Below are 26,292 nucleotides of genomic sequence, written 5' to 3'. Positions count from 1 at the left end.
GGAAGTTGGTGGATAGTTATTTATGTGTAATAGGATTCAGGCCTTTCATTATTTTGTCTGTAGTTGTACTTACTAATTTCCATGATGATATTATTTTTGCTTGCTGTAAAGTAGTGATAATAGTTACATCAGGGAATATTCTCTTTTGGCTATAATAAATTTGCATGAAAAACCCGTGGAAAGTAAAAAACCAAAGTGAGATAATAAATTTTTTCTTGATGTTAAACATGAAAAATTGTAGAAACCCAGTGGGTATCTTTGGATTCATTGAAGACTATGGTTTTATGTTATTGGTGAAAAGAAATTGATGTTCAAAATGCTGAGTATATTGTTTATTTTTATTTTTTATAATTAAATTTTTTAATTTTTTTTTTTGAGAGGGAGAGACAGAGTGTGAGTGGGGAGGGGCAGAAAGTGAGGGAGACAAGATTTGACCAGGTTCTGGGCTCTGAGCTGTCAGCACAGAGCTCGACGTGGGGCTTGAACTCATGAACCATGACATCATGACCTCAGTTGAAGTCAGACACCTAACGAACTGAGTCACACAAGGTGCCCTAAGTATACTGTTTATATTATCTCATTATAAATATGACATCGTATTATACAGATGGCAAAATACTTTCTGTATTAGTTTATAGGTTTATTAGGAATCATTTCAGTATAACTGGAATTCCAGTGTTTCCTGTTTTCAGTGAATTGTAAAAAAATTAGGTTTCATATTTTGTAATTCTTGCTTACTGTATTGCTTTCTGTTTCCAACAAATATAGTCAGTTCATTATTTGATTTTCACCGAAGAAAAATAAAAACTAATTCTAAAGAGAGCTGTTGAGCTAAGTTTATATATAGTCTTTTATTTCATCTATAAAATTGGTATTTCTAATGTTTTCTTTGCTGTGACTTGCTAATTTATTGGATTAAATGGCAGTAAAGATTTTCTAGTATTGTGTAGTGGTCTGGTTCTGCTAATTTCTCGTTAGTTGAGGACTATCCAATGACTGTTATTGCTCTTTCATTAAAATTGTATCTCGTTTCTCACTTCTCAAGTTGTTTAAGTTTACCAGAAGATTTATATTAGTGATTATAAAGTATTTTGTGGTTTTGAATGGTTATATGATTAGTAATAGGCTATCTTGACTCAAGTCAAGTTTAGTTATTCTATTTACTTTCTAATTTTTAATTTTTAAAATTTATTTTATTTATTCATTTTGAGGGGGGAAGAGAAAGAGCGAGCGAGCAGGGGAGAGGGGCGGAGGGAAAGAGAGAATCTCTGCACTCAACATGGAGCCCGACCCGGGGCTTGATCCCACCTGAGCTGACATTAAGACAGGCACTCAACCAACTGAGCCCCCTAGGTGCACCAAGGTTTAGTTATTTTAAAATAGGGACTCTGCATTACATAATCAGGACTCTTTTGGTGCATGTTAAAGAAATTGAAATGGGATTTGGTGATGTATTTAAAAAGATCCATGGTTATCTCTCTAAATTGAGCTGTGTGTTACTTCTTAAAATTTCAGACTTAATTTCATTTAATATACTTTTATAGTGGTTATAGAATGTGTGCATGTGTGTTTAATGTGTGTATGTATCTATAATAAATTGTAAGCTTTATCAAAGTGTAGAGTATTCCTTTCATACAGTTTCAAGTCAAACAGTGAGCAGCAATGTTCATTTAAGGAGAAATCGCTCACTTGAGCATTAGGATTGCATATTAGTTAATACGGGGTTATTTTTAAATCATTGTGGTCATTTTGGTCTTTTTTGTTTGTTAAACTAAAAATCTTTTTCAATTTTAGGGGGAAAAAAATAATGGCTTTGATGTCCTTTACCATAATATGAAACATGGACAAATATCAACGAAAGAACTAGCAGATTTTGTGAGAGAAAGGTATGTGTTTCTTTAGTAAGTCCTTTAACAGTTTATTATCAAATTAAATTTTAGAATAGAAATGGGAAAATTTTAGATTTGGATTAAAATAATCAGGAACACTTTTAAAAAGTGTATTATAGTTATATTTTAAAGTAGTAGTTACCTGGCATCTACATGCTAAGGGCTAAATAGTGGCTCCAAATAATATTGCTAAACTCCTGGTTTGCAAATCACTGCTTGAAAATACATACCTGTTTTTCACTGAAAGAGCTAACAAGGTGAAAAATTGAGAAATTTTGTGGGATAAAATATTACCATTTCTTTAAACAAACATGTCATTAAACATACTAAAATAATTTGAAGTTTTCTGAAAAATTTTGAAAAGTTTTTAGTTTAATTATGTATTATTATAACTTTTTAAAACGTTTATTTGTTTATTTCTTTAGATTTTAGTAGGCTTCGCACCCAACGTGGGGCTTGAGCTCACAACACTGAGGTCAAGAGTCCCAATCGCGGGGCGCCTGGGTGGCTCGGTCGGTTAATCATCCGACTTTGGCTCAGGTCATGATCTCACTGTTCGTAGGCTTGAGCCCCGCATTGGGCTCTGTGCTGACAGCCAGCTCAGAGCCTGGAGCCTGTTTCAGATTCTGTATCCTCCTCTCTCTCTGACCCTTCCCGCTCATGCTGTCTCTTTCTCAGAAATAAATAAAACATTTAAAAACAATTAAAAAAAAAAAAGAGTCCCATGCTCTACTGACTGAGCCAGCTAGGCAACCCTATAATTTGATTTTAAAAATGTATAAATATATATTTTTCCATTCTGCAAATTTGTAAAATGTGATTGATTTTCTTTAAGACTCTTAGATTATAATAGTCAATTTAAAAACAATTAAAATCAATGTAATTTGATTTGATTAAAGCAATTTTTTGGCTAGGCCTACTTGGTGATTTTTATATGGAGCACATGTTTTTGTTTTTTATCCTTTTTATTTGTGAGAGAGAAAGAGAGAGAGAGCGAGCATGTGCATGCAAGTAGGGAGAAGGTCAGAGGGAGAGAGAGAATCTTAAGCAGGCTCCATGTGTAGTGTAGAGCCTGACACGGGTCTCATTCCCACAGTCCTGGGATCATGACCTGAGCTGAAATCAAGAGTCTGATGTTCAAGTGACTGAGCTACCCTGGCACCCCTATTCCTATATGAACACATTTAGAATCTTTATCTTAGTAATATGGGGCTATTTTGCTGTATTTATTTATTTATTTATTTTTAAAGATTTTACCTTTTAAGTAATCTCTACACCCAGCGTGAAGCTTGAACGCACAATCCTGAAATCAGGAGTCACGTGCTCCACCAACTGAGCCAGCCAGGTGCGCCAGTATTTTGCCTTTTGATATAATACTCCATTCATTGGGGTTTCTGGCTGGCTTAGTTGGTGGAGCATGTGACTCTCAGTCTCAGGGTTGTGCATTCAAGCCCCATGTTGGGTATAGAGGTTACTTAAAAAAACAAACAATACTCCATTCATTTCTTCATTCAGTAATATATATTCCATGTCTGCTGTATGCCAGGTATTCGTCTGGATTTTGAGAATATAGGGGTAAAGATACAGCTTTTGCTGTCATAGAGTTTACCAACTGATAGGAATTGGGGAACAAACTATTTTATGTAAGACCAATCCTCTTCTGGCTTTTACTTCTCTTTTGGAGGTAAGAGGGAATCCAGAAGCTCTAAGTGCTATGGATAAAGCTGTCCTTCATGAGCTTCTACATCATCACTGACAGGAGTAAAGAAGAGGCTTCAGAATGCTGCATCTCCTGACATGTCCTCTGACCTTCCTTCTCCCCCAACATTTACATCACGACTGTAACTACTTTGAGACAGTCAGGGCAGTTGTCATCAGGCCTGTTAGCCTGTTTGGTGTCAGTTACCATAAGATGTCCAGGACTCCTGAGTCATTCTTTCTCATCTAGAATCTAATCCCTTTATGATTCTGTGGGCAGTGATACAACCTTATTTCCACTACTCTTTCCCGACTTTATGTTTTCTTTATAGCAGTTAAACCCATCAGATATGTGATATTTTAAATATTTATTTAAAATAAAATATTTTGTTCTTTTTTTATTTGTCTCTCCTCTCTGGAATGTAAATCCCACAAGGCACAAAGATGGGATTTTTATTTGTTTGTTTGTTTTGCTTATTACTCCATCTCCTGAGCTTGGGAGAGTGCTTGGCTCTTAGTAGGACCTAAGTAAGGATTTTTTGACAGAATAAATCTCTGACTTTACTGTCCTGAACCAAGCTGTCAGTGTTGCCTGAGCTGCAGTAGTCGCTCCTTTTTTTTTTTTTTTTTTAAAGTTTATTTATTTTGAGAGAGAGTGAGAGCAGGGGAGGAGCAGAGAGACAGAGACAGAGAATCCCAAGCAGGCTTATGCCATCAGCGCAGAGCCCAGTGCAGGGTTTCTGAGCCGAAACCAAGACATGGATGTTTAGCTGACTGAGCCACCCTGGTGCCTGCCCCAACAGTAGCTCCTCTTTGATCTGTCTACGTTCATTCTTATTCCCCTACAACTTATTCTCTACACTGTAATTGGAGTGCTTTTTCTAAACTGCAGAGAGGTTTGTTACCTCTCCAGTTTAAATCATTTCAAAATCTTCCCATTACTCTTTAAAAAAAAAATTTTTTTTTTTACATTTGTTTATTTTTGAGAGAGACATAGCACAGGTGGGGGAGGAGCAGAGAGAGAGGGAGACACAGAATCTGAAGCAGGCTCCAGGCTCTGAGCTGTCAGCACAGAGCCTGACTCAGGGCTCGAACTCACAAACCATGAGATCATGACCTGAGCCGAAGTCGGACACTTAACTGACTGAGCCACCCATGCTCCCCCAAAATCTTGCCATTACTCTTAAGGTTAAGCCTGCCAACATCTTGCTTGGTCTGAACCCAAACTACCTTTCAAGCTTTAGTTGAATCTACGATCCTTATTCTTTCCTCTCCACAGATATCAGCCATTTATTGAAAGACATCTTCCAGTCCAGGCTTTGTACATGCTTATTCCTGTTTTTGCCTAATTAATGCCTATTCTTTAGAGCTGAGCAGTGTGGTCACTTTCTCCGAGATGCTTTTCACAGTTTCCCTGACTAGGTCAAAAACACCTATTATAGTATTTTTCAACATCACATATCTCTTTGCCGTATTTATAAAATTTTATAATGATTCACTTTTTAAATTTTCTCTCTCTTTTCTTTAAAGTGAGAAGTATGTAGTATTCTCCTTTCTCCTAGTGCCTAATACAGAGCCTGGTGTAATTAGATAGTCATATTTCTTGAAGGAGTGAATGAGAAAGGAAGAAAAGATTGACACATAAACATATACTGTGCACTATGGATTGTGCATACATTAATTACCTCATTTAGCTATCAAAAGTTTCACTTCCATTTTAGAGATAAGAAAATTGGGGCCCAGAAAGGTTGATTTCCTAAGTCAGTCATTCAGAGTTTTCTCTCCTCCCCCCATCCCCTCCTTCCTACTAGTCTCCTCCCTTCTTTCGTCTTGTATTCCTCTTTGCTCCTTTCTTCCTTTCCTCTCTTCCTCCCTTCCTCCCCTACTACTTCCTCCTTCCTTTCTTCCTCCCAACAGCTTTATTGAAGTATAATTGACATATAATATACTATATATTTAATAATATATTAAATTTTGACCTATACATACACTCATGAAACCATCACCACAATCCAGGTGGTGAACATATTCATCATCTCCTTTGTAATTACTTGCTCTTGTTTCTCCCCCTCATCCCTAAACACCCACTCGTTTGCATCTGACATTTAGATTAGTTTGCCATTTCTACAGTTTTATGTGAACGGAGTCATACAGGGTATGCTCTGTTATGTAGTACTTTCACTCAGTGTAATCATGTTTAAATTGATCCATGTAGTTGCATTCATACTTTGCTTCTGTTGAGTAGTACTCCATTTATGGATGCTATAATTTATCAATTCATCTGTCAAAGGAAGTTAGTTGTACCTTATTTTTGAACTTCTTATTAATTATATCAGTTTAATCATATAGGAGTTATTTTGTCTTCTGTTTCTCAGCATGTTTATGAGATTCATTTGTGTTTAGTTTAAATCATTTGCAGTGCCATGTAATAGTAAATATGACAAAATGTATCTTCTGCTAATGACAGAAATTTGGATGTTTCCAAGTTTTTTTGCTATTATAAGTAATACTGCTTTGAATATTCTTGCCCTAGTGTCTTGGTATACATATACATGTATTTATATTAAGTATATACTCTGGAATAGAATTGACAGATGATAAAGGACGTGTATGTATACCTGTAGTAGGTAACAGCAAAGAATTTTCTAAGGAGTTCTACTAGTTTACACCAGCAGCAGCCTTGTTTCAGAGCTCCAGTTGTTCCATGTCCTCATCACCACTTGGAACTGCCAGTCTTTTAATTTGGTTCATTGGATAAGTAGTAGCACAGGTATCCTCCACTTGTCAGAAGTTTGTGTTATGCCACTAGGCTTTTTGAAAGATCTACATTGGTACTCGTTTTTGCTGACCCAGGAGAAATCCAAAGAGGATTTTTGCTTTTACAAAAAATGGCAGAGGGGCACCTGGGTGGCTCAGTCGGTTAAGCGTCTGACTTCAGCTCAGGTCATGATCTCACGGTTCGTGGGTTCGAGCCCCGCGTCGGGCTCTGCGCTGACAGCTCAGAGCCTGGAGCCTGTTTCGGATTCTGTGTCTCCCTCTCTCTCTGATCCTCCCCTGTTCATGCTCTCTAGTGCCAGCACAGAGCCTGCTTTGGATCCTGTCTCCCTCTCTCTGTTGTTACTCCCTGGCTCACATGAGCATGCTGTCTCTCAAAAATAAAGATTAAAAAAATTCAAAGAAAAAATGTATCTACCTACTAACATGGCTCAAATATATAAAGCAAAAATGGACAACTCCATGGATACATAGAAAAATCACTATCAATGTGAGATTTTTGATATAACTCTCTTAGGAATTGATAAAACAAACAGGATATAAAACCAAAACCAGTGAGGATGTATTAGAGTTGAACAAAAGGATGCACAAACTTACCCTAACCAATACATAAAGACAGCAAATACAAAATACAGTCTTTTTGGAGTGCCTGGGTGGCTCTGGCTCAGTCGGTTAAGTGTCCGACGGAACCGTGAGATCATGGCCAGAGCTAAAGTCAGATGGTTAACTGACCGAGCCACCCAGGTACCACCAAATTCTTTTCTTTAATTGAAGTATATTTGACATACGGTATTAACATTAGCCTCACGTGTACAACGTAGGGATTTGACAGCTGTATACTTTATGCTATGCTTGCAAGTGTAGCTACCATCTCTCATTAAACAGTGCTATTACTGAACTTGATTATTATTTCCTATGCTGTACCTTTCATCCCCATGACTTACTCATTCCATAACTGGATGCCTGTACCTCCCACGCCCCTTCACCCATATTTCTCCCCACCCCTTCCCTCCAGCAACCACCAGTTTGTTCTTTGTATTTATAGGTCTGATTCTGTTTTTTGTTTGCTTGTTTATTTGTTTTGTTCTTTAGATTCCACATATAATTGAAACCATATGGAATTCATCTTAACTTATTTCACTTAGTGTAATACCCTCTAGGTCCATGTGTATTGTTGCAAATGATAAGATCTCATTTTTCTTTACGGATGGCTGAGTAATTATCCATCCAGCCAGCCAGCCAGCCATCCATCCATCTGTCCGTTCGTCCATCTGTCCCACATTTTCTTTATCCATTCATCTAACAGTAGACATTTAGGTTGCTACCATATCTTGGCTATTGTTAAGGAGTGCTGCAGTGTTCCAAGTTAGTGTTTTCATTTTTTTGGGGTAGATAGATACCCAGTAGTAGAATTACTGGATTGTATGGTGTTTTATTTTTTGAAGAACTTTATAATGTTTTCCATATGGGTTGAATGAATTTACATTCCCACCAAGAGTGCATTAGGGTTCCCCTTTTTTTTTTTTATTACCTATTCTGACTCGTTTGATGTAGTATCTTATTGTGGTTTTGATTTGCATTCCTCTGATGATTTGTAGTCTTGAGCATCTTTTCATGTGTCTCTGGGTCATCGGTCTTTAGTTTTTGTGGGTGAGTACAGATTTAGAACTTTTACATCTTCAGGATGAATTGTACTTTTTATCATTATGAAGTGTCCTTTATATCTCTGGCATTGTTTTTTGCCTTTAAAAATTTTTTTTTAAATATTTTATTTATTTTTGAGAGACAGAGAGACAGCGTGAGCAGAGGAGGGTCAGAGAGAGAGAGAGAGACACAAAATCCGAAGCCAGGCTTCAGGCTCTGAGTTAGCTGTCAGCACAGAGCCCGACACGGGGCTCGAACCCATGAACCATGAGATCAGGACCTGAGTTGAAGTTGGACACTTAACCGACTGAGCCACCCAGGCACCCCTGTTTTTTGCCTTGACGTTTACTTTGTTTTTATTGTAGTGTCATCATTTTGCTTTTGGTGAGTGTTTGCTTGATATATGTCTTTGCTGTGTACTTGTGATGTAGTTGTGTTTCTTATTTTTAGAGGCACTTTGACAGTCTTTTTATTTTAATTGGAGCATTTAGTCTGTAATATACAGTACAACTGCAGATATATTTGGGTTCAGATCTTCTGTCTCAGAAGTTGTCAAACTTTCTATATAAAGGTCCAGAACTTTTGCAGGTATTCGGCTCTGCTGTTTTAGTACAAAAGTAGTCTTAGCCAACATGTAAATAAATGAGCTTGGCTGTGCTTTAATAAGACTTTATGAGAACAAAAATGGGCCATATTTGGTTAATGGTCTTGTAGGTTGCCAGCCTCTGTGTTATTTTAGTATTTGTTATTTGTTCTACTTGTTTTTTTTTTCTTTTTTTCCTCTTCTTTCTTGCCTTTTGGCCTCTTTTTTTAAAATTCTTGTTTCTTCTATTAATTTAGAACTAAAACCTCCTTCTACTGTTCTTTTAGTGGTTATCCTAGAGATTATAACATATGTAATTGAGCTATTAACTTATAATAAATTGATCCTTTTACCCTCTTTCTGAGAATGTAGGAACCTTAAAATACTGTCACCTCCTGACTTAATGCCTTATAGGCCATTTGTGTGTGTGTCCTATGAAAATGGAAAATTTCCATTAAACATTTTTTTAATTTTGGAAATATACACTTATATGCTGTTTTTGTTGTATATTTCTTTAACTTTATATTGTGGAAAAATTCAAACAGTACAAAATGCAGACAATATATGAACCACTAAATAATGAACTACAGTATAGTGTCTGCAATTTTTGATATTTTGCTAGTCCTGCTTAAGGCATTTCCCTGGCATCAAATTGTTATATTCATGGATACATTTTTTAATATGTATCTCTAATACCTAAGGATTTAAAGAATATTATTAGTTATCTAACAAAATTAGCTGTAACTTAGAAAATATTTTCTAATATCTAATCCAGCTGATTTGTTCAAATAAAATTGTTACATATTTTATTCTTCTATGTTCTTAGTATTTTTGGATAGTCATTATTTAGACTTATTAAAATTATTTACTTTTTCTCTGATACTTTGTTCTTTTTCTCTTTTCACTTTTGTTTTAAAAACATCTTTTCAATATTTCGTTTAATGTGTATTTTCTGTTAATGAATTCTCCATTTTTATTAGTCTCATATCTTTATGTTCATTTCAAAAACTTTTTATTATGGACAATTTCAAACACATATAAAACTTACTCAGTCATGAGCTTAATATAATGAACTTCCTTGTTGTAATTACTTAGCGTGAATACTTATCAAACCACAACCAGTCTTGTTTCATCTATTTTATACCATTGAGTTGTTATGGAGCAAATCTCAGATTCAGAAACATTACATTTCATCCATCAGTATTTCAGAGGTATCTGTAGAAAATAAGAGCTTTTTAAAAAATAGAATAACAATATGTTATCTAAAATTATATATTAACTCCCTAATATCAGTAAATATTCAGTCAGTGTTTTGTTTTCCTCAATTGTCTTATATACACAGTACCTGAGGTTGATTTCCTCCAGCTAGGATCCCAGGAAGATTTACACATTTTGTTTGGTTGATAGGTTTTTTGAAATGCTTAATCTGTAGATCTCTCTCTCCACTACCTTCATAATTTTTAATTTCATTTTAGAAACCAGATTTTTTTCTTCTTTAGGGGGTCTACCATCCTGGGATATGCTAATTGCATATCCATAGTTTTACTCAGTATTTTTCTTTGCTTATTTCCTATTACTTGTCATTTAAAACAAGCAGCTTGATCTGAGTTCAATATTTTGACAAGAATACTTCATAGATGGAGTTGTGTACTTTATTGGAGGCATGTAATATCTGATTATATCTGTTTGATTATGTTAGTAGCCATTGACCATCACCTAGATCCATGATTTCATTAATGTTTTTTATTTCCATTCATGTTTTTGCTGGGTATTGGATTCTAGTTGGCAAATTTTTTTTGGTAAGATTTTTTTTTTTCTTAGAACAGCTTTAGGTTTACAACAAAATTGAGAGGAAAATACGGAGATATCCCATTTGTTCCCTGCCCTTAAATTACACGAGTAGCCTCACCTATCATCAACATCATTTGCCAGAATGGTATCTTTAAAAGATTTTTAAAAATGTATTTATTTTTGAGAGAGTGAGCAGGGGAAGGGCAGAGAGAGAGGAAGAGAGAGAATCCCAAGCAGGCTCTGCATTGTCAGCACAGAGCCCAATGGAGGGCTTGAGCCTACGAGCTGTGAGATCATTACCTGAGCCAAAATGTAGATTTGAGCGCTTAACTGACTGAGCCACACAGATGCCCCTTAAAAGAATTTTTTAAAATTTCTTAATTAAAAAAAATTTGTTTAATGTTTATTTTTGATAGAGAGACAGAGCATGAGCAGGGGAGGGGCAGAGAGAGAAGGAGATGCAGAATTTGAAAAGGCTCCAGGCTCTGAGCTGTCAGCCAAGAGCCCGACATGGGTTTCGAACTCACAGACCGCTAGATCATGACCTGAACCGATGTTGTCCCCCGAACTGATGTAGGGCTTGAGCCTACAAACCGTGAGATCATTACCTGAGCCATAATGAAGATTTGGGCGCTTAACTGACTGAGCCACCCAGGTGCCCCCGCCCCCCAAATTTTTATTTTTAAAATTTTTAATTGAAGTATAGTTGACATACAAATCTATATTAGTTTTAGGCATACAATATAGTGAGTTGACAATAATATACATTACAAAAAGCTCACCACTATAAGTGTGGTTACAGTCTGTCACCATACAGTTTTTCCAATATTGTTGACTCTTATTCCTTATGCTATACTTCTCATACCCATAACTATTTACTTTATAACTGGAAGTTTGTACCTCTTATTCCCCTTGACCTATTTTGTCCATTTCCCCATCATCCCCTAGAATGGTACATTTTTTACCAAGGATGAACCTACATTGACACATCATAATGATCCAAAGTCCATTGTTTTACTTTGGGGTTCACTCTTTGTATTGTACATTATATAGGTTGGACAAATGATAATAGCATAGATCTATCATTACAGTATAATGTAGAATTTATGAATTTATGACTGTCCTAAGAATTCTTTGCATCCTTTTGTACTGTTTTCATAGTTCAGCCTTTTTCAGATGTTACGTAGTTGAAATCATACAATATGTAATAGACTTTTCAGATTGGCTTCTTTTATTTAGTAGTATATATTTAAGGTGCCTCTGTCTTTTCATAGGTTGGTAGCTCATTTCTCTTTAATACTACATAATATTCCATTGTCTGGATGTATTACAGGTTATCCATTTACCCACTAAAGGATATCTTGGTTGCTTCCAAGTTTTGGCAGTAATGAATAAAGCTGCTATAAGCATCTGTGTGCAGGTTTTTATGTAAACCTAAATTTCCCACCCCTTTGGGTTGATAACAAGGAACTCCATTGCTGAATTATATAGTAAAAGTATTAGTTTTATAAGTAACCGTCAAACTGTCTTCCAAAGTGGCTGTATCATTTTGCATTTCTATCAGCAATGAATGAGAATTCCTTTGATCCACATCCTTGCCAGTATTTGGTTTTCTCAGTGGTTCAGACTTTGGTCCTTCTAATAGGTATGTAGTCGTATCTTGTTTTAGTTGATATTTTCCTGATGACATGATATCTAGCATATTTTCATATGCCTATTTGCCATCTATATATCTTTTTTTAAGTGAGATGTCTTCTAAGGTCTGTGGTCCGTTTTTTAATCAAGTTATTCTAAGAGTTCTTTGTGTATTTGAGATAACAGTCCTTTTTCAGATGTGCCTTCTGCAAATAGTTTCTCCCAGCCTATGACTTCTTTTTCTTGATATTGTCTTTCACAGAGCAGAAATTTTTAATTTTAGTAAAGTCTGTCTTAACATTGATTTCTGTCATAGATTTTTCTTTGGTGTTTATCTAAAAAGACATCACCCAAGACATCATACCCAAGGTATTCTAGGTTTTCTCTTCTGTTTTTCCTAGGAGTTTCAGTTCGTGTTTTACTGGATTTAAAAAAAAAAAAAAGATAATTCTAGTATCTACTGTTGAGATGTTAGCTATTAGTAATTATTGCTTTTTTTTTAAATCAATAATTTTTATTTAAGAATTTTAACATGTGATTCCTTCCACAATCACCATGGTTCCTCCAAGTCAGAATCACAGTCTTCAGAATAGCCCTTTTAAAAAGAGCTTTTGTTCAATCCACAGTTGTCTCCATCAGTCCAGAGTTCTTTCCATTGGGCTTCTTTAATCTCCACTTCAATATGGACATACTTCATGAATTCCCCACCTGTAATCTCGGCGATCCGTTTTTGTTTGTTTGTTTGTTTGTTTTAACTTTAGGGCCATGTTTAGGGTCAGAGTAGATGGATCTATCTGGTTCTTAATTTCAAACACCCTCTAAATGTGAATGATTTCAAATCATGTTCACCCCTAAACTAGCACACCCTAGAACTGTACAGATTCTTGGGATACTCCAATACCTAAGATTTAAAAAATTTGACCATTAGCTCTTCCAGTGTTTTAGCAGATAGATGTCTTGTAGTTCTTTCCCACAGATCTAACAAATAGTTCTGTGAATAATGGAAACCACACTTATACTCGATGAGGCGTTTCCAGTGATGTAGGTCTACAGAAAAAGCCCCATCGGGATAGAACTCAACAATTATTGCTTCTTTAGAGGGAACATTCAGTGGTTGGAAGGGTTAAGCTGCTTTTAAGATCTTTTAGTCTTTAATTTTTTGCAGTTTTACTATGTGGTGTAGACATAATTTTACTATGTGATGAGATATAGATATCTTTTCCTTTATCTTCTAAGGGTTTGTTGAGCTACTTGGATCTGTGGTTTGATACCTTTTGTCACTTTTGGAAAATTGTCCATTATTATCTCTGAAAATATTTCTTCTGACCCATTTTTCCCCCCTTTACACATATGTTAGAGGTTTTTTTACTTTGTCCTTTATTCTTTCTGTTTTTCCTTTCTTCCATTTCTCTTCTCTGTTTTCCATTCTTTTGTTTCTCTGAACTTTATACCAAGTCAGAGTCTTCTCACCTCTCTTCTGGTTTATGTTTTTCAGATACAGAATTTGTATCTTTTTTCAAATTTGCTATGATTTCCTTCACTCTTTAAAAATGATTTCTGTTTCTCTACTGAAATTCTTGATTTAATGTACTATCTCCTTGGACATAATACATAAACTCAGAGTAAGATTTATAATCTCAGCATTTGAAACATTGCTGGTTTTTTCCTCCTGGTTTTCGTTCATTTGTCATACTTGCCTCATGGTTTTATGAGTGTATGTAAGACATCCATACAGGACCCGATAGCAGGATTTGAAAAAGTACTGTTTGCGGTCTCTTTGAGAGCTTTGAGAACCTACTTAGGTTCATCCTTACTCTTTGAGTCTCAAAGAGTATGGGATTTCCCATGCTTACCATCTTTGGCAAGTCTGAAGCTAGTCTTGTCTCCCTTATTCTGTGAGGTATTGAAAAACTCTGCTCCACTTCTCAGTCTCAGCTGCTGCTTCTAGATGCCCCCCAGGGAAAAGCTGACCCACATATCTGACTTACTTCTCTGGATATCCTTCTCTTAAATTTTGGCTTACTCATTCTTTTTTTGTGTGTGTATTTGTTTATTTTTGAGAGAGAGAGAGGGAGGGAGAGAGAGAGTTGAAGAGGGGCATAGAGACAGGGAGACACAGAATCTGAAGCAGGCTCCAGGCTCTGAGCTGTCAGCACGGATCCCAATGCGGAGCTTGAACTCATGAAGCACGAGATCATGACCTGAACCGAAGTTGGATGCTTAACCAACTGAGCTACCCAGTGGCTGCATTGGCTTACTCATTCGCCTCCTTAGCTTCTGTTGCCTGTTAGCTCCCTTTCTCCATATTTTTTTCTGGCTTTCCTCATCAGTAGTTTTTTTTTTTTTTTCCTATCAGTTTACTACTGCTGGAGATTGAGTCATTTTTTTATACTGTTAAACTTATTGAAATAGTAATATTTTTTCTACTCTTTTTAGGTGATCAAAGTACCTCCTTGGGATTAAATATATTAAAAAGACACAAAGAAGTTTAAAGGAGCAAAAAAAAAAAAAAGTCACAGTCCCATCAGTAGAGGCAGTTAGTTCTTTTTTGTTAGAGAGCTGATTTTTGTGTGCATGGGGTTGGGGAAGAGCTTGAAGATAAGCCTCGTTTGAATATTCTGAGTTTGAGGGTATTAAAGTACTTAAGTAAGGTTATGCTTGAGGCATTTAGGTATTAAACAGGTGGTTTGATGTAAGAACAGTGTGGAGATTTGAATTTGGACATTAAAAGCAGAAAGTTTCAGGGCAGCTGAGTGGCTCAGTCAGTTAAGTGACTGACTCTTGGTTTCAGCTCAGGTCAAGATCTCATAATGTGTGAATTCGAGCCACGCGTCAGGCTCTGGACCTGTCTGGACAGGTCTGTGATGGTTTGTAGACTATTTCATTGTTACAGGTTGCACAGATTGAGAAGGGACAGAGTAATTAGGGGAGAGGTAAGACAGAACCTAACTCTTCTACTGTTAAAATGGCCAATACAGCCTCATATTTTATATTTGAGATTATGTGTCTATTGGAAAAATTGTTTTCTTCCATATTTAATGGCTTGATTTATTTTTTTAAAGCCTGAAATCCTATATGCTAAATAGTGGTTATATAAAACACAGTTTTTTACTGTGAAATATTTATTAGTGTTTTAGATCTAATCACAAAATAGATTAAGCCTTGAAGTTGCGGATCTCAGACTTGCTAATAACTGATACTTGGCTTGTGCAAATGACAATCATCAATCTTTTGTTTTATTAAATGTGTTTAATAGTGAAATCACAGTATTAAAGAATAATAAAACTATATTAAGTACCCTAGGGAAGTATTAAATACAAATGACTTTCACACTGAATTAGTTTACAGAGAAATAGAGAGAGACAATATAAGAAGTAGTACTCTTGGTCTTGCTGTTCAGATAACCACTGGTATATTAAAATAGAATAATGACGGGGTGCCTGGGTGGCTTAGTTGGTTAAGCGTCCGACTTTCGCTTAGGTCATGATCTCGCAGTTCGTGGGTTCGAGCCCCGCGTCGGGCTCTGTGCTGACTGCCAGCTCAGAGCCTGGAGCCTGTTTCAGTCTGTGACTCCCTCTCTCTCTGACCCACCCCTGGTCACACTGTCTCTCTCTCTCTCCTAGAAAAACAACAACAACAACAACAACAAAATAGAATAATGACTTCATTTATTATTTTTAGTTTTATACCAGACTGTTTCTTTAAATATATGTGCACCCAGGGCATGTAAGGATAGACTATAAACTCATGATCACATATTTATTTACTTATTTTTAAGTAAGCTCTATGCCCAACATGGGGCTAGAACTCATAACCCCAAGATCAAGAATCGAATATTGTACCGACTGAGCCAGCTAGGTGCTCCAGTACCTACTTATTTTTAATACATAATTTGAAATTTTTGTTTATACAGTTTTAATTGTATTTTGGTAATTTTTCTATGTGTTTGAGAGGTCTTATCATATGGAAATTTGACTTAACAGAGCTACAATAGAAGAAGCATACTCCAGGTCAATGACAAAACTAGCAAGATCCGCAAGCAACTATTCACAACTTGGGTGAGTTAATGTCTTTGAAAAACTCTTTTTCAATGTTGATTTAGGCACAATTTTTGAACATGTTAGGTTTCTGTTGAATATTAATCACTCATAAATACAATAATATATAATGTTCTTAAAATGTCTATATACGATGGGGCTCCTGGGTAGCTTAGTTGGTTGAGCGTCCGACTTTCGCTTAGGTCATGATCTCGCGGTTCGTGAGTTCGAGCCCCACGTCGGGCTCTGTGCTGACTGCCAGCTCAGAGCCTGGAGCCTGTTTCAGTCTGTGACTCCCTCTCTCTGACCCTCCCCTGCTCGCACTGTCTCTCTCTCTCTCTCCTAGAAATAAATAAAAAAAAAAATTTAAAAAAAATTAAAATGTCTATATACGAATAGATTCTTGACTTGATAAAAAATAGAATTGAATATGATGAGTCAGTTAATGCAGTCAAAGTAAATGAAACCCATTTTTCCCCTTTATTAAACTACCTAGTCATTTGATAGTATAATTTTGAGATTATAAATGTTACGTGTTGTGCGTGGCATTTGAGTTTTCTGTAAGTTCACTTAAATTATGTTGAACAGTGATCTTTACAAACTCACTTAGGATAAGTTTTACTGACATGATTAAATTTATTAAAAAGGTCTCTTATGATTTTATAGACTATTATTAAATATTTCTCTTAAAAATTTGTGGTGAGAAAATATGTGCTTTGAAAAATGCATACTAAAATAAGAATACATTTTAGGAGTGCCTGGGTAGCTCAGTCGGTTAAGTGTCCGACTTCAGGTCATGATCCCACAGTTTGTAAGTTCAAATCCTGTGTCCGGTTTTGTGCTGACAACTTGGAACCTGGAGCCTGTTTTTCTTTGTATCCCTCTCTCTCTGCTCCTCCCCTGCTTGCACTCTCTCTCCCTCTCTTTAAAAAAATAAATAAAAAAAAATAAGAATACATTTTAAATAAGAAGATATACTACATGGCTTTAGTAGTTCTGGAAGGAGATATTGTATGATTTAAGCCACAACAATCCTGGGAGAAATATTTAATCTTTTAAAAAAAATTTTTTTAATGTTTTATTTATTTCTGGGAGAGAGAGACAGTGTGAGCAGGGGAGGGTCAGAGAGAAAGAGGGAGATACAGAATCTGAAGCAGGCTCCAGGCTCTGAGCTAGCCATCAGCACAGAGCCCGATGTGGAGCTCGAACCCACGAACTGTGTGATCATGACCTGAGCTCAAGTCGGATGCTTAACTGACTGAGCCACCTAGGCACCCCAATATTTAATCTTTTTTAATTATCTAAAAATTGAGGAAAGGATATACTTTTAAGATAATTTAACAAATAATTCATCTAACATCTATAAAAATTTTTATAGTGATAATCAGTATAACATTTTTTTGTATCTGGGATTCTGATGAATCTGTGAATCCCCTGAAAATTTTCATAGGCATTCATATTTCTGTTGAAGAGGGTTTATACCATCTGTCAGATTCACAAACGGTTCCCTGAACCAAAAAACTGATTAAGAATGAAAGTATTCTTTTGTGTGGTTGAATGAGTTTAAATGAAAATCTTGCTAAATTGTGGCCCAGGTAGAGAGGTACTCTCAGTTCATCCTCAGTGTGACACTGCCCGTTATATTAAGTGTTGACAGTCACAGCTAAGAAGACCTTCTCTAACCCTGTACTAAGGCTGGGAGCTGCCACCTTTTTCACCCAGAGGGGAGTAGGGACTGTTAGTTGATGACCATCTAGTGCTGTTTTTCTTCCAGTTGTCTTCCAATTCTTTCTCCCACTCCCCTTCCCTTGATACATCACTTTTCTGGCAGCTTCCTTTTTCTAAAGCCTTTATGTAGCCGTGCCTTTTCTAAAATTTATTTATTTACCATAGTAGAAGGGCCAGATAGTAGCTGGAATAGCAGAAGCTGGCTGTAGACAATTGGCTGTGGTTTTATTATAGAAAATTCTATCCTGTTTTTAGTTGTCAGGTGGGAGATAGAAAAAACATGACTTTAAGTTCAACTATGTTTTCAGAGAAGATACCAAAAACATTTCTGTCTTTGGAATGCGTGCTTCTCATAAATAATAGATATTTTATGTGTTAGTGTCATTACTTAAGATCATAAAGATTTTAAATATTAATGTTTTACGGATGCATATTTAAGCAATTAAATTTTCTCTTTATATTTTTGCATTTAAAAATATTTGGGACTTGTTAGTTTCTTTTTCACACCTTATTATATATTAATGTGTTTTACTTGACCAGAAAAAAAAGGTTTGTATATCAAACTTAAAAATATATTTGACGTTCCTTAAAGAAACCAGTATTTAAAGAAATCTTATGTTGAACCCCTTGACGGTGTAGAGAATCCTTTGGTAAAGGTACATTCCCAGCTTCCTGCTTCCTACATTCCCAAATCCAGACTATCATGTGTCAGGCTTATATGAAGGGATGTGTATGTATTTGGGTGCTATCGTGAGTGGGTAATTTTCAGTTGTCTGTATTTACTCTCAAGATTTTCCTTTTAACTCCTTGTCAGCTGATTAGATTTTAAAGCATGAGTTGAGATCTAATTGGAACAGCCCTATTTTAAGCATATTAATTTTCCTATTTGAACTTCTTTATTATTGCTTAAAATGATCGTTGTCAGTTTGCATTCCTAATACATATTAGGATAAGTAATTTCTTTCTTTACCCTCTTGATCTGTGCTGCATTCCTTATTGACTAAGTTGGTTTAAGCTAACCATTGACATCCTACGTACTGTACTATCCAGGATGCAATAATGTAGTAATGTAGACATACTTGAACCTGCTGAAAATGCTAAGTTCTCAGTATTGAGAAAAAGTGGTAGGAAAGTGTGTCTTGTATCATGTATCATGTACTAGAAAAGGACAATGTTAGTGTTTGTTAAAGTACACAGATAAAATTACCTGAAATAAGATTTCTTGTTCTAAATATTAGTACCAGTTCTAAAATATTCTCAGTGATTGTTAAGGGTGCATACTCTTAAAAAATAGTGTGAATTTGACTTTCACATGTTTGAAATCAGAGGAACTTTTATGTATTTAAAAAATTTTTTTACTAATGTTTATTTGTGAGAGAGCGAGAGACAGAGCGGGAATGGGGAAGGGGCAGAGAGAGAGGAAGGCACAGGATATGAATCAGGCTTCAGGCTCTGAGCTGTCAGCACAGCCCGACACAGGGCTTGAATCCACAGACTGTGAGATCATGACCTAAGCTGAAGTCGTCCACTTAACTGACTGAACCACCCAGGCTTCCCAGAGGAACTTTTATTTTTGATGAAACATTTTAGACAGCACTGAATAGTTGAAAATTGAAGTTTGGAAACAAGTTGATTTTACAATAGACAATGACAAGGACAAGTCAAACTCAAATCAACTCAGAAAATAGTATGATATGATTAACAGAGAGCCATGGCTAGACCACCTATAAATATTTAACTGATTTTTGTGTACCCGACTGAGGTCCACAAATGATTTAATTAACTAAGGATTTAAAAAATCAGCATCAGCCTGTCAATCATTTCATTTATGATTTATTTTAATTTCTTATTTTGCATAATTAAAATTGGTGAACATAATATTATTGTTTCTTTTGGTTCTGTTTTGGAGCCTTAAACTTTTTTTTTTTATTAAAATAATCCCTGTACTTTCTTTCCCTTAGAACATTTGCACCAGTGTGGGAAGTGTTCAAAACATCTACAGAGAAATTAGCAAACTGTCACTTGGATCTTGTTAGAAAATTACAAGAATTAATAAAGGAAGTTCAGAAGTATGGAGAAGAACAAGTAAAATCTCACAAAAAGGTATCATTTTTTTCCTGCTAAAGGATTGATTGATCAGATATTGAGACTTTACGGTTTGGTCATTTTGATGAATCATTTCATACCATACAGACTAAAGAAGAAGTTGCAGGAACTCTCGAAGCTGTTCAAGCCATTCAGAGTATAACTCAGGCCCTTCAGAAATCCAAGGAAAATTATAATGCCAAGTGTGTAGAACAAGAACGTTTGAAAAAGGAAGGAGCTACACAAAGAGAAATAGAAAAGGTAATTGTAATAAAAAATATCTCTCTGGTTTCAAAGCACTCAAATATAAGACTGCATTTAATTTTTAGACAGTCAAAAATGACCTCATATTTAAAGATGAAGACACTGTGGCACTGAGTGTTAGTGATTTACCTAAATGAAACAGAACTAGGTTTGCAGAATATGTTGTGTATAAGTAAATCAGCAGATACATAAAAAAGAATATCTTTAGGTCATTGACATTTGTAGGATTTTTTTAAATAAGTGATAAGATACTGCACGGTGTATGGTTTAACAGCGATGTAAAATATTTTTTGAGGCAAGACTGGTATATTTAGAAAGGCAAAGATACTTGAAGATAAGCTTTAAAATATGTATTGTGGGTGATTTATTGCTGACTTTGAAGACATTTATGTAGTAGTGCGGTAAACCACAACCCTTTTCCCCACTTGCATTTTAGTTGAAAGTAAATTTTTTCCCCTCTTTAAAACAGCTTAACCATTCACTTGTTTGATGTGTTGTATCTCATTTAGGAATGAGCCATAGGGAGTGATAATTTTGAAAGCTTTTTAAAGTATTTGAAATACCCAGTAAAAAAAGAAAACTAAATTGTAACTATATTATAGCAGTTATAATAATTATAAAGGTGTACATACATGGGCAGAAACTAGAAGAGACTATGGAAAAATCAAAACAGTTGATGGAATTTGGTATAACTGATTTCCTTTAATGTATGTGTAATAAATAAAAATTGAGAGGGCGCAAAAGATAAGGCACAATAAGTTACTATTTTAAAAGATCATTCCAGACAACAGCAGTTACAAATAAAATACAACAAGGGAAAACAAAACAAAATAACAGGGTCCAAAAAAGAAGGATAATAAATGGAACAGATACCCAAAGTGGCGTGTAGATACTGATTTTGCAGGTTTGTTGCACTCAAAGACCTAAATTAGGCTGTGGAATTTAAGCTCTTGTGTGGTAAAGGTGCTCACTCACTAGGTGAAGCTATATAGATAGAAAAAAAGATCTTGGGCTGCTGACTAGGGCTAAGCTTTATTGGATGATGGGAACTTATGGACACAATTTTGAATGGTAATCAAGCTAAGGAACCATTTCATGACTGTTTTGGCCATATCCCCAATATTCTCCCAAGAAAGTAATTAAAAACTACCTTTCAGACTAAATTGGGGTCTTGGAGGGCTGGTAGGAGGTAACCTGAAAACTGCTGGTTGGGATGGATGGGCACAAAGGATAGAACATAACACAATTCTGGGTGGTAACGAATGCATTGTATTCTCTGGAACTGTTGCACAGCACTGGTGGAGGGAGAGAGAAAAAGAGAAGAGGAAAAAACAAGAAACCTCTGATTTGAAATGAATGAACAACCAAAATTCTACAGCCCGTCTAAGAAATGTAATACTAAGACAGCAATAAATTTAACAATTAGAAAAAAGAATTCTCTGCCGATATAATTTAAATTTATAAAACCAAAGAACAAAACCTTTTATGTGGTCGAGGATTTTCAGATTGAAAAGTGAATATAAAATATTAAATAAGATTAAGAAATATAAAAAGGCATAATGGAATAAGATATACTAGATGGAAAAACAGCTAATTAGAAGGCTTCGAAATGAATATAGTTATTGAAAACAGTAATAGAGAAGACAAATTTTAAACTTGATATAGTCAGAGACTGAATTTGGAAGATGGTACTGAGGGAACTCACCCACAACATAATACAGAGAAGTAAAGGTTACCAGCATTCATCTAATGTGAATTCCAGAAGAAAAATGGAGAGAATGGTTAGTCTAGTAATATTTGAAGAGTTAATAATTCAAGAGTTTTTCACACTTGAAGAAATTCAGCAGTCCCTAGATTAATATGATACTGCATGTTAACTGGAATTAAAAACTTAAAAAAAAATAAATGTGCACATATATAAAGAAAAAAAGAGTTCCCAGATTGAAAGTACATTCTTGGTATTAAGCAGGTTACATGAAGGTCTGTTCAGACCTAGATACCAGAGAAAAAGATGCCAGATATTTGTTTTCTCACATCTTTGAAATCAGAATGCATCTTCAGTTGATGATATCATATGATTGCTATTGGTAAGGTGGCTTTTGTGTGTAGTTTTATTGCCTTTGTGAACTTGGTTATTATACCAAGTTGGTTATTATACCATGATTGGACAACTGCAGTATTTTGATGTACAACTTAAGCGTAACTTAAAATGAACATCTTAAGACCATTTGAGGAAGGAATTGTTCTGGTATTGTCTGAACACCTTTTGTTGAGACCTGGTAAGATTAAGAAAATGCAAGCACAGGTGTTTAGAAGAAAATCAGGAGATAATAACAGAGCATTTTTAAGAAGTGCTATCTCAGTAATGATCTTGATGACATTGAGGATAATACTGTATGGGAAAAAAACCAGACCCCAGCAGCCTCTTAATTGGAAAGCAATTGAGAAGGCTGAAAATACAAATTTGAGGAAGATTTAAGAGTATGTCAGAGCTTTCCTTTTTTATTCTGTATTACATAGGAGTGGTAATAGAATAAAAATGTACCTTTAAGTGTTTAAGTCTAAAAGGGCTCCTTTAAAAGCATAAAATTAGGGAGGTGCCTGGTTGGCTCAGTCAGTTGAACGTCCAGCTCTTGATTTTGTCTCTCGCTATGATATTACGGTTGTGGGATTGAACCTCCCCCCACAGGCTCCGTGCTGAGTGTGGAGCCTGCTGGGGATTCTTTGTCTCTCTCCCTCTGCTCCTCCCTTGCTTGGTTAGGCACACTCTCTCTCAAAAAGCATAAAATTAGAATTTTAAGTGATAAGAAAGCATTATTCTATGCTTTAGTTGGTAGCATTTTTCTATTTTAATGATACACAAGAGGATGATGTATTTTATAAATTAAAGGTGTATTAGAGTTAGTAGTTATCAAGTATGTACGTTAAACATAACTTCTAAAAGAGTTGAAGTGTATTTTAACTCTTTTAAAAAGTCTAAAAGAAAAGAGGATATTAAAATTTATTCATAAGGAGGAGGAGGAGGAAATAGGGAAAAAAAGAATGTTAGGCAGAAATATCAAAATAAGTTGGAAGAAGTAAGGTCAAATATACCAAAACCATAATATGTATAAATGAATTAGACTTCTAATAATTGGTTGATTTTCAAATTGAAAAAAAACCTTCTAATTATGTAAAACAACCTTAGTGTTTAGCAACAGAAGAGTTTTTCATATGATGGAGCTATTCAGTTCAAATAAATTATATAGGGTAAAATGGTAGGTCTGGGATTTAAAATATTCTAGCAAAAAACCATGTTGGAGAGGGAAGAATGAATGGAATCTAGAAGTTATGTGATTGGTTAATGGAATTCATTATACTCCTTTTGTGTATTCTAAAATGTTTATCATAAAATCAAAAACAAAAAAACAAATGAGCTAGAATGACATGAATTAACATTGACTTGGGTTTATCTAAAAAGCATAATATTGAGCAAGAAAAGCAAAGTTCCAGAAGAATATGTAGATTTTGATACTTTTTACATAATCTTTAATTTTCGGCAACAGCAAACAAAAACAAACCTTGTAAGTATAATTAACTCTCTTAGGGACATACTTAGGGATAGTAAACACTCTGCCATATATTGGGAGTTACCTTGGCAGAGCAAGTGGGGAATGGGACTGGTAAGAGCAGGGGGCACCCTTTGTGTATGTAATAATTAATTTTTTCCAAAAAATAAAAAAGATAGGAACAAAGATAGTATAAAGTCAACTATATTTCATTTTATTTTTTTCATTTTTTAAGGTTTATTTATTTTGAGAGAGTGAGATTGAACAGGGGAGAGGTAGAGAAGGGGAGGAGAGAGAGGGAGAGAGAGAGAGAGAGAGAGAGAGAGAATCAATCCTAAGCAGGTTCTGCACTGTTAGCACAGAGCCCAACCTGGGTCTTGATCTCATGACCTGAGCTGAAACCCAGAGTCAGACGCTTAACCGTCAAGTTACCCAGGTGCCCCAAGCCAACTATATTTCAAACTAAGAGAATTATTTTTTAAAATGTGAGCTATACGAAATAAGTCAGTCAGAGAAGGACAAATATCATATGTTTGCACGTATAGGAGGATTAGGAGGAACTTAACTGAGGAACAAGGGGGAGAAGAAGGGGGGAATTGGTGGGGGAAAGGGAGAGAGGCAAACCATGAGAGACTCTTGAATGCTGACAAAAACTGAGGACTGATGGATGTGGGGGGGAGGGGGGATGGGCATGGAGGAGGACACTTGTGGGGATGAGCACTGGGTGTTATGTGGAAACTAATTTGACAATAAACTATTTGTAAAAAAACTATAATAAAATAAAAAAAATAAAATGGCAACATTACTGGTTATGTTATTAAAAAAAAAATAAAATGTGAGCTATAGGAACAGTTCCTTATAGTATGTACTATAACATACAGGTCAGTAAATTGGTATGGATTCCATATCATTAATCAAAAGTGTGCTGTCTCAGTTAGTTGAAATTTTCCAGAGGGTTTTGGTACTCTTAGGCTAAATACTCCTCTTTGCTTTTTTTTTTTTTTATTTTAAATGAAACCCAGTGGGTTTAACACAGCACCTGTGTACAGTGACCCCTTGAAAAGTCTATGGTAACTAGAGATTATGTGTAAGGAAATGATTGTCTGAATCTTTTGATATAAACAAAAAAAGGCTTAATATAAGGTAATGATTTAGATTAAAGTAAAAGATTTCTTTTTGATTAACATACTGTAGTATTCAGTTGTGTCCAGGGTTTGTGAGTTAATGGTCTGTGCTTCACTTGCCTTGTGGCATAGACCCAGAGGAAGGGGTGCTTTTTTCTAATTGTTTTGCTCCGAGGTGATAACTTTACTGTTAGTACTAAATGTGTTATTGGGTGTCTGATTTATATATGTTCAAATCCAAGTCTAAGTAAATCATTAATTTTGTCCTATAACAAGCTTTTTATTAACATGAATATAGATTTTTAAAAACAAATCTTTGAACCATTTTCCTTTAATAAATTTGAAAAATACTATGGCTATTATGACATAGTATTCCTCTGATATTTACTTAAAAGCTCTTAATTTTTTATAAAACACTATTTAGAAGGCAGTCATTTATGGACTGTGACTAAATACTTAATTCATATGTATATATTTACTTCTTAGGATTTTACTATAAAAATTACAGGCACTTAGGGGCACCTTGGTGGCTCATTCGGTTAAGTGTCTAACTTTGGCTCAGGTCATGATCTCACAGTTTGTGAGTTCGAGCCCTGTGTCAGGCTCTGTGCTGATAGGTCACATTATTTATAATGCTAAAGAAATCAGTACAACGTGGGATTTATTTTATTGTCAATAGGTAATAGGTTAAAACTAATCTTTTATTTGTGAGAAGAAATGTAGCTGTTTTTTTATAAGCATAATTTCCTCATTTAAGAACAAATGCTCCAACTTCCCTTTTTAATGACTTTATGAAAGTGATAAGTTCATTACTAAGATTTCAGTTTTTATAATTCTGCCCTAGAATTTACAGCATTTCTAAGTATATATACTTAGAGTGTTGTTTTGAGTTAACTGTATAGTTGTTTCCTATGAGTTCTCTTTCTTGCTTTAAGAAGTAAAGGGGCACCTGGGTGGCTTAGTCATTAGGTGTCGACTTGGGCTCAGGTGATGATCTCACAGCTTCTGGGTTCGAGCCCTCTTGTCTCTGTGCTGACAGCTCAGAGCCTGGAGCCTGCTTCGGATTTTGTCTCCCTCTTTCTCTGCCCCTCCCCCGCTCATTCTCTGTCTCTTTGTCTCTCTCAAAAATGAATATATATTAAAAGAAATTAAAAGAAATAAGTAAAGGTGTTCCCAGTGCAATAACATTCTAAAATTGGTTTCTACATATTTTTATATAATACCTTATTTTTCTTTAAATTTGTTTTTGTCATTACTTAAAACTTTGTGAGTCAACAGGGTTTTTTTTTGTTTTTTTTTACTCCTTTATGATTAAGTACTGCTTTTGTTAGTATTCCAGGATACTACTTTAAGTTGGTATATAATTTCCTTAAGATTCTGGTATATTATTTTTACCTTTGAAGAGTGAGGGCTGATGTAAAAAAAAATTAGAACTTTAAAGGCTACTTCTCTCTTGCTTCATGCCTCCAAATAAGAGAAGTGAAATTTTAC

General features: G+C 35.3%; 1 protein-coding gene and 1 non-coding gene across 2 annotated transcripts in view; one reads left to right on the top strand and one right to left on the bottom strand.

Moving 5' to 3' along the window:
• FCHO2 (FCH and mu domain containing endocytic adaptor 2) overlaps positions 1-26,292 on the top strand; it is a 110,203-nt gene that overhangs the window by 7,192 nt on the left and 76,719 nt on the right. The window contains exons 2-5 of the mRNA XM_077759845.1: positions 1,795-1,886; positions 15,999-16,073; positions 19,742-19,883; positions 19,974-20,126. Coding sequence (XP_077615971.1) covers positions 1,795-1,886; positions 15,999-16,073; positions 19,742-19,883; positions 19,974-20,126 — 462 coding nt within the window. The remainder of the gene's footprint in view (positions 1-1,794; positions 1,887-15,998; positions 16,074-19,741; positions 19,884-19,973; positions 20,127-26,292) is intronic.
• LOC144228134 (small nucleolar RNA SNORA18) lies at positions 12,966-13,096 on the bottom strand. Its single transcript, XR_013334126.1, has one exon. It is a non-coding gene; the product is annotated as a small nucleolar RNA SNORA18 (small nucleolar RNA).

This window comes from Crocuta crocuta, unplaced genomic scaffold (genome assembly GCF_008692635.1).
Source record: "Crocuta crocuta isolate KB4526 unplaced genomic scaffold, BGI_CrCroc_1.0 scaffold162, whole genome shotgun sequence".
Classification (NCBI taxonomy): domain Eukaryota; kingdom Metazoa; phylum Chordata; class Mammalia; order Carnivora; family Hyaenidae; genus Crocuta; species Crocuta crocuta.
This window is presented reverse-complemented; position numbering and strand designations above follow the sequence as displayed.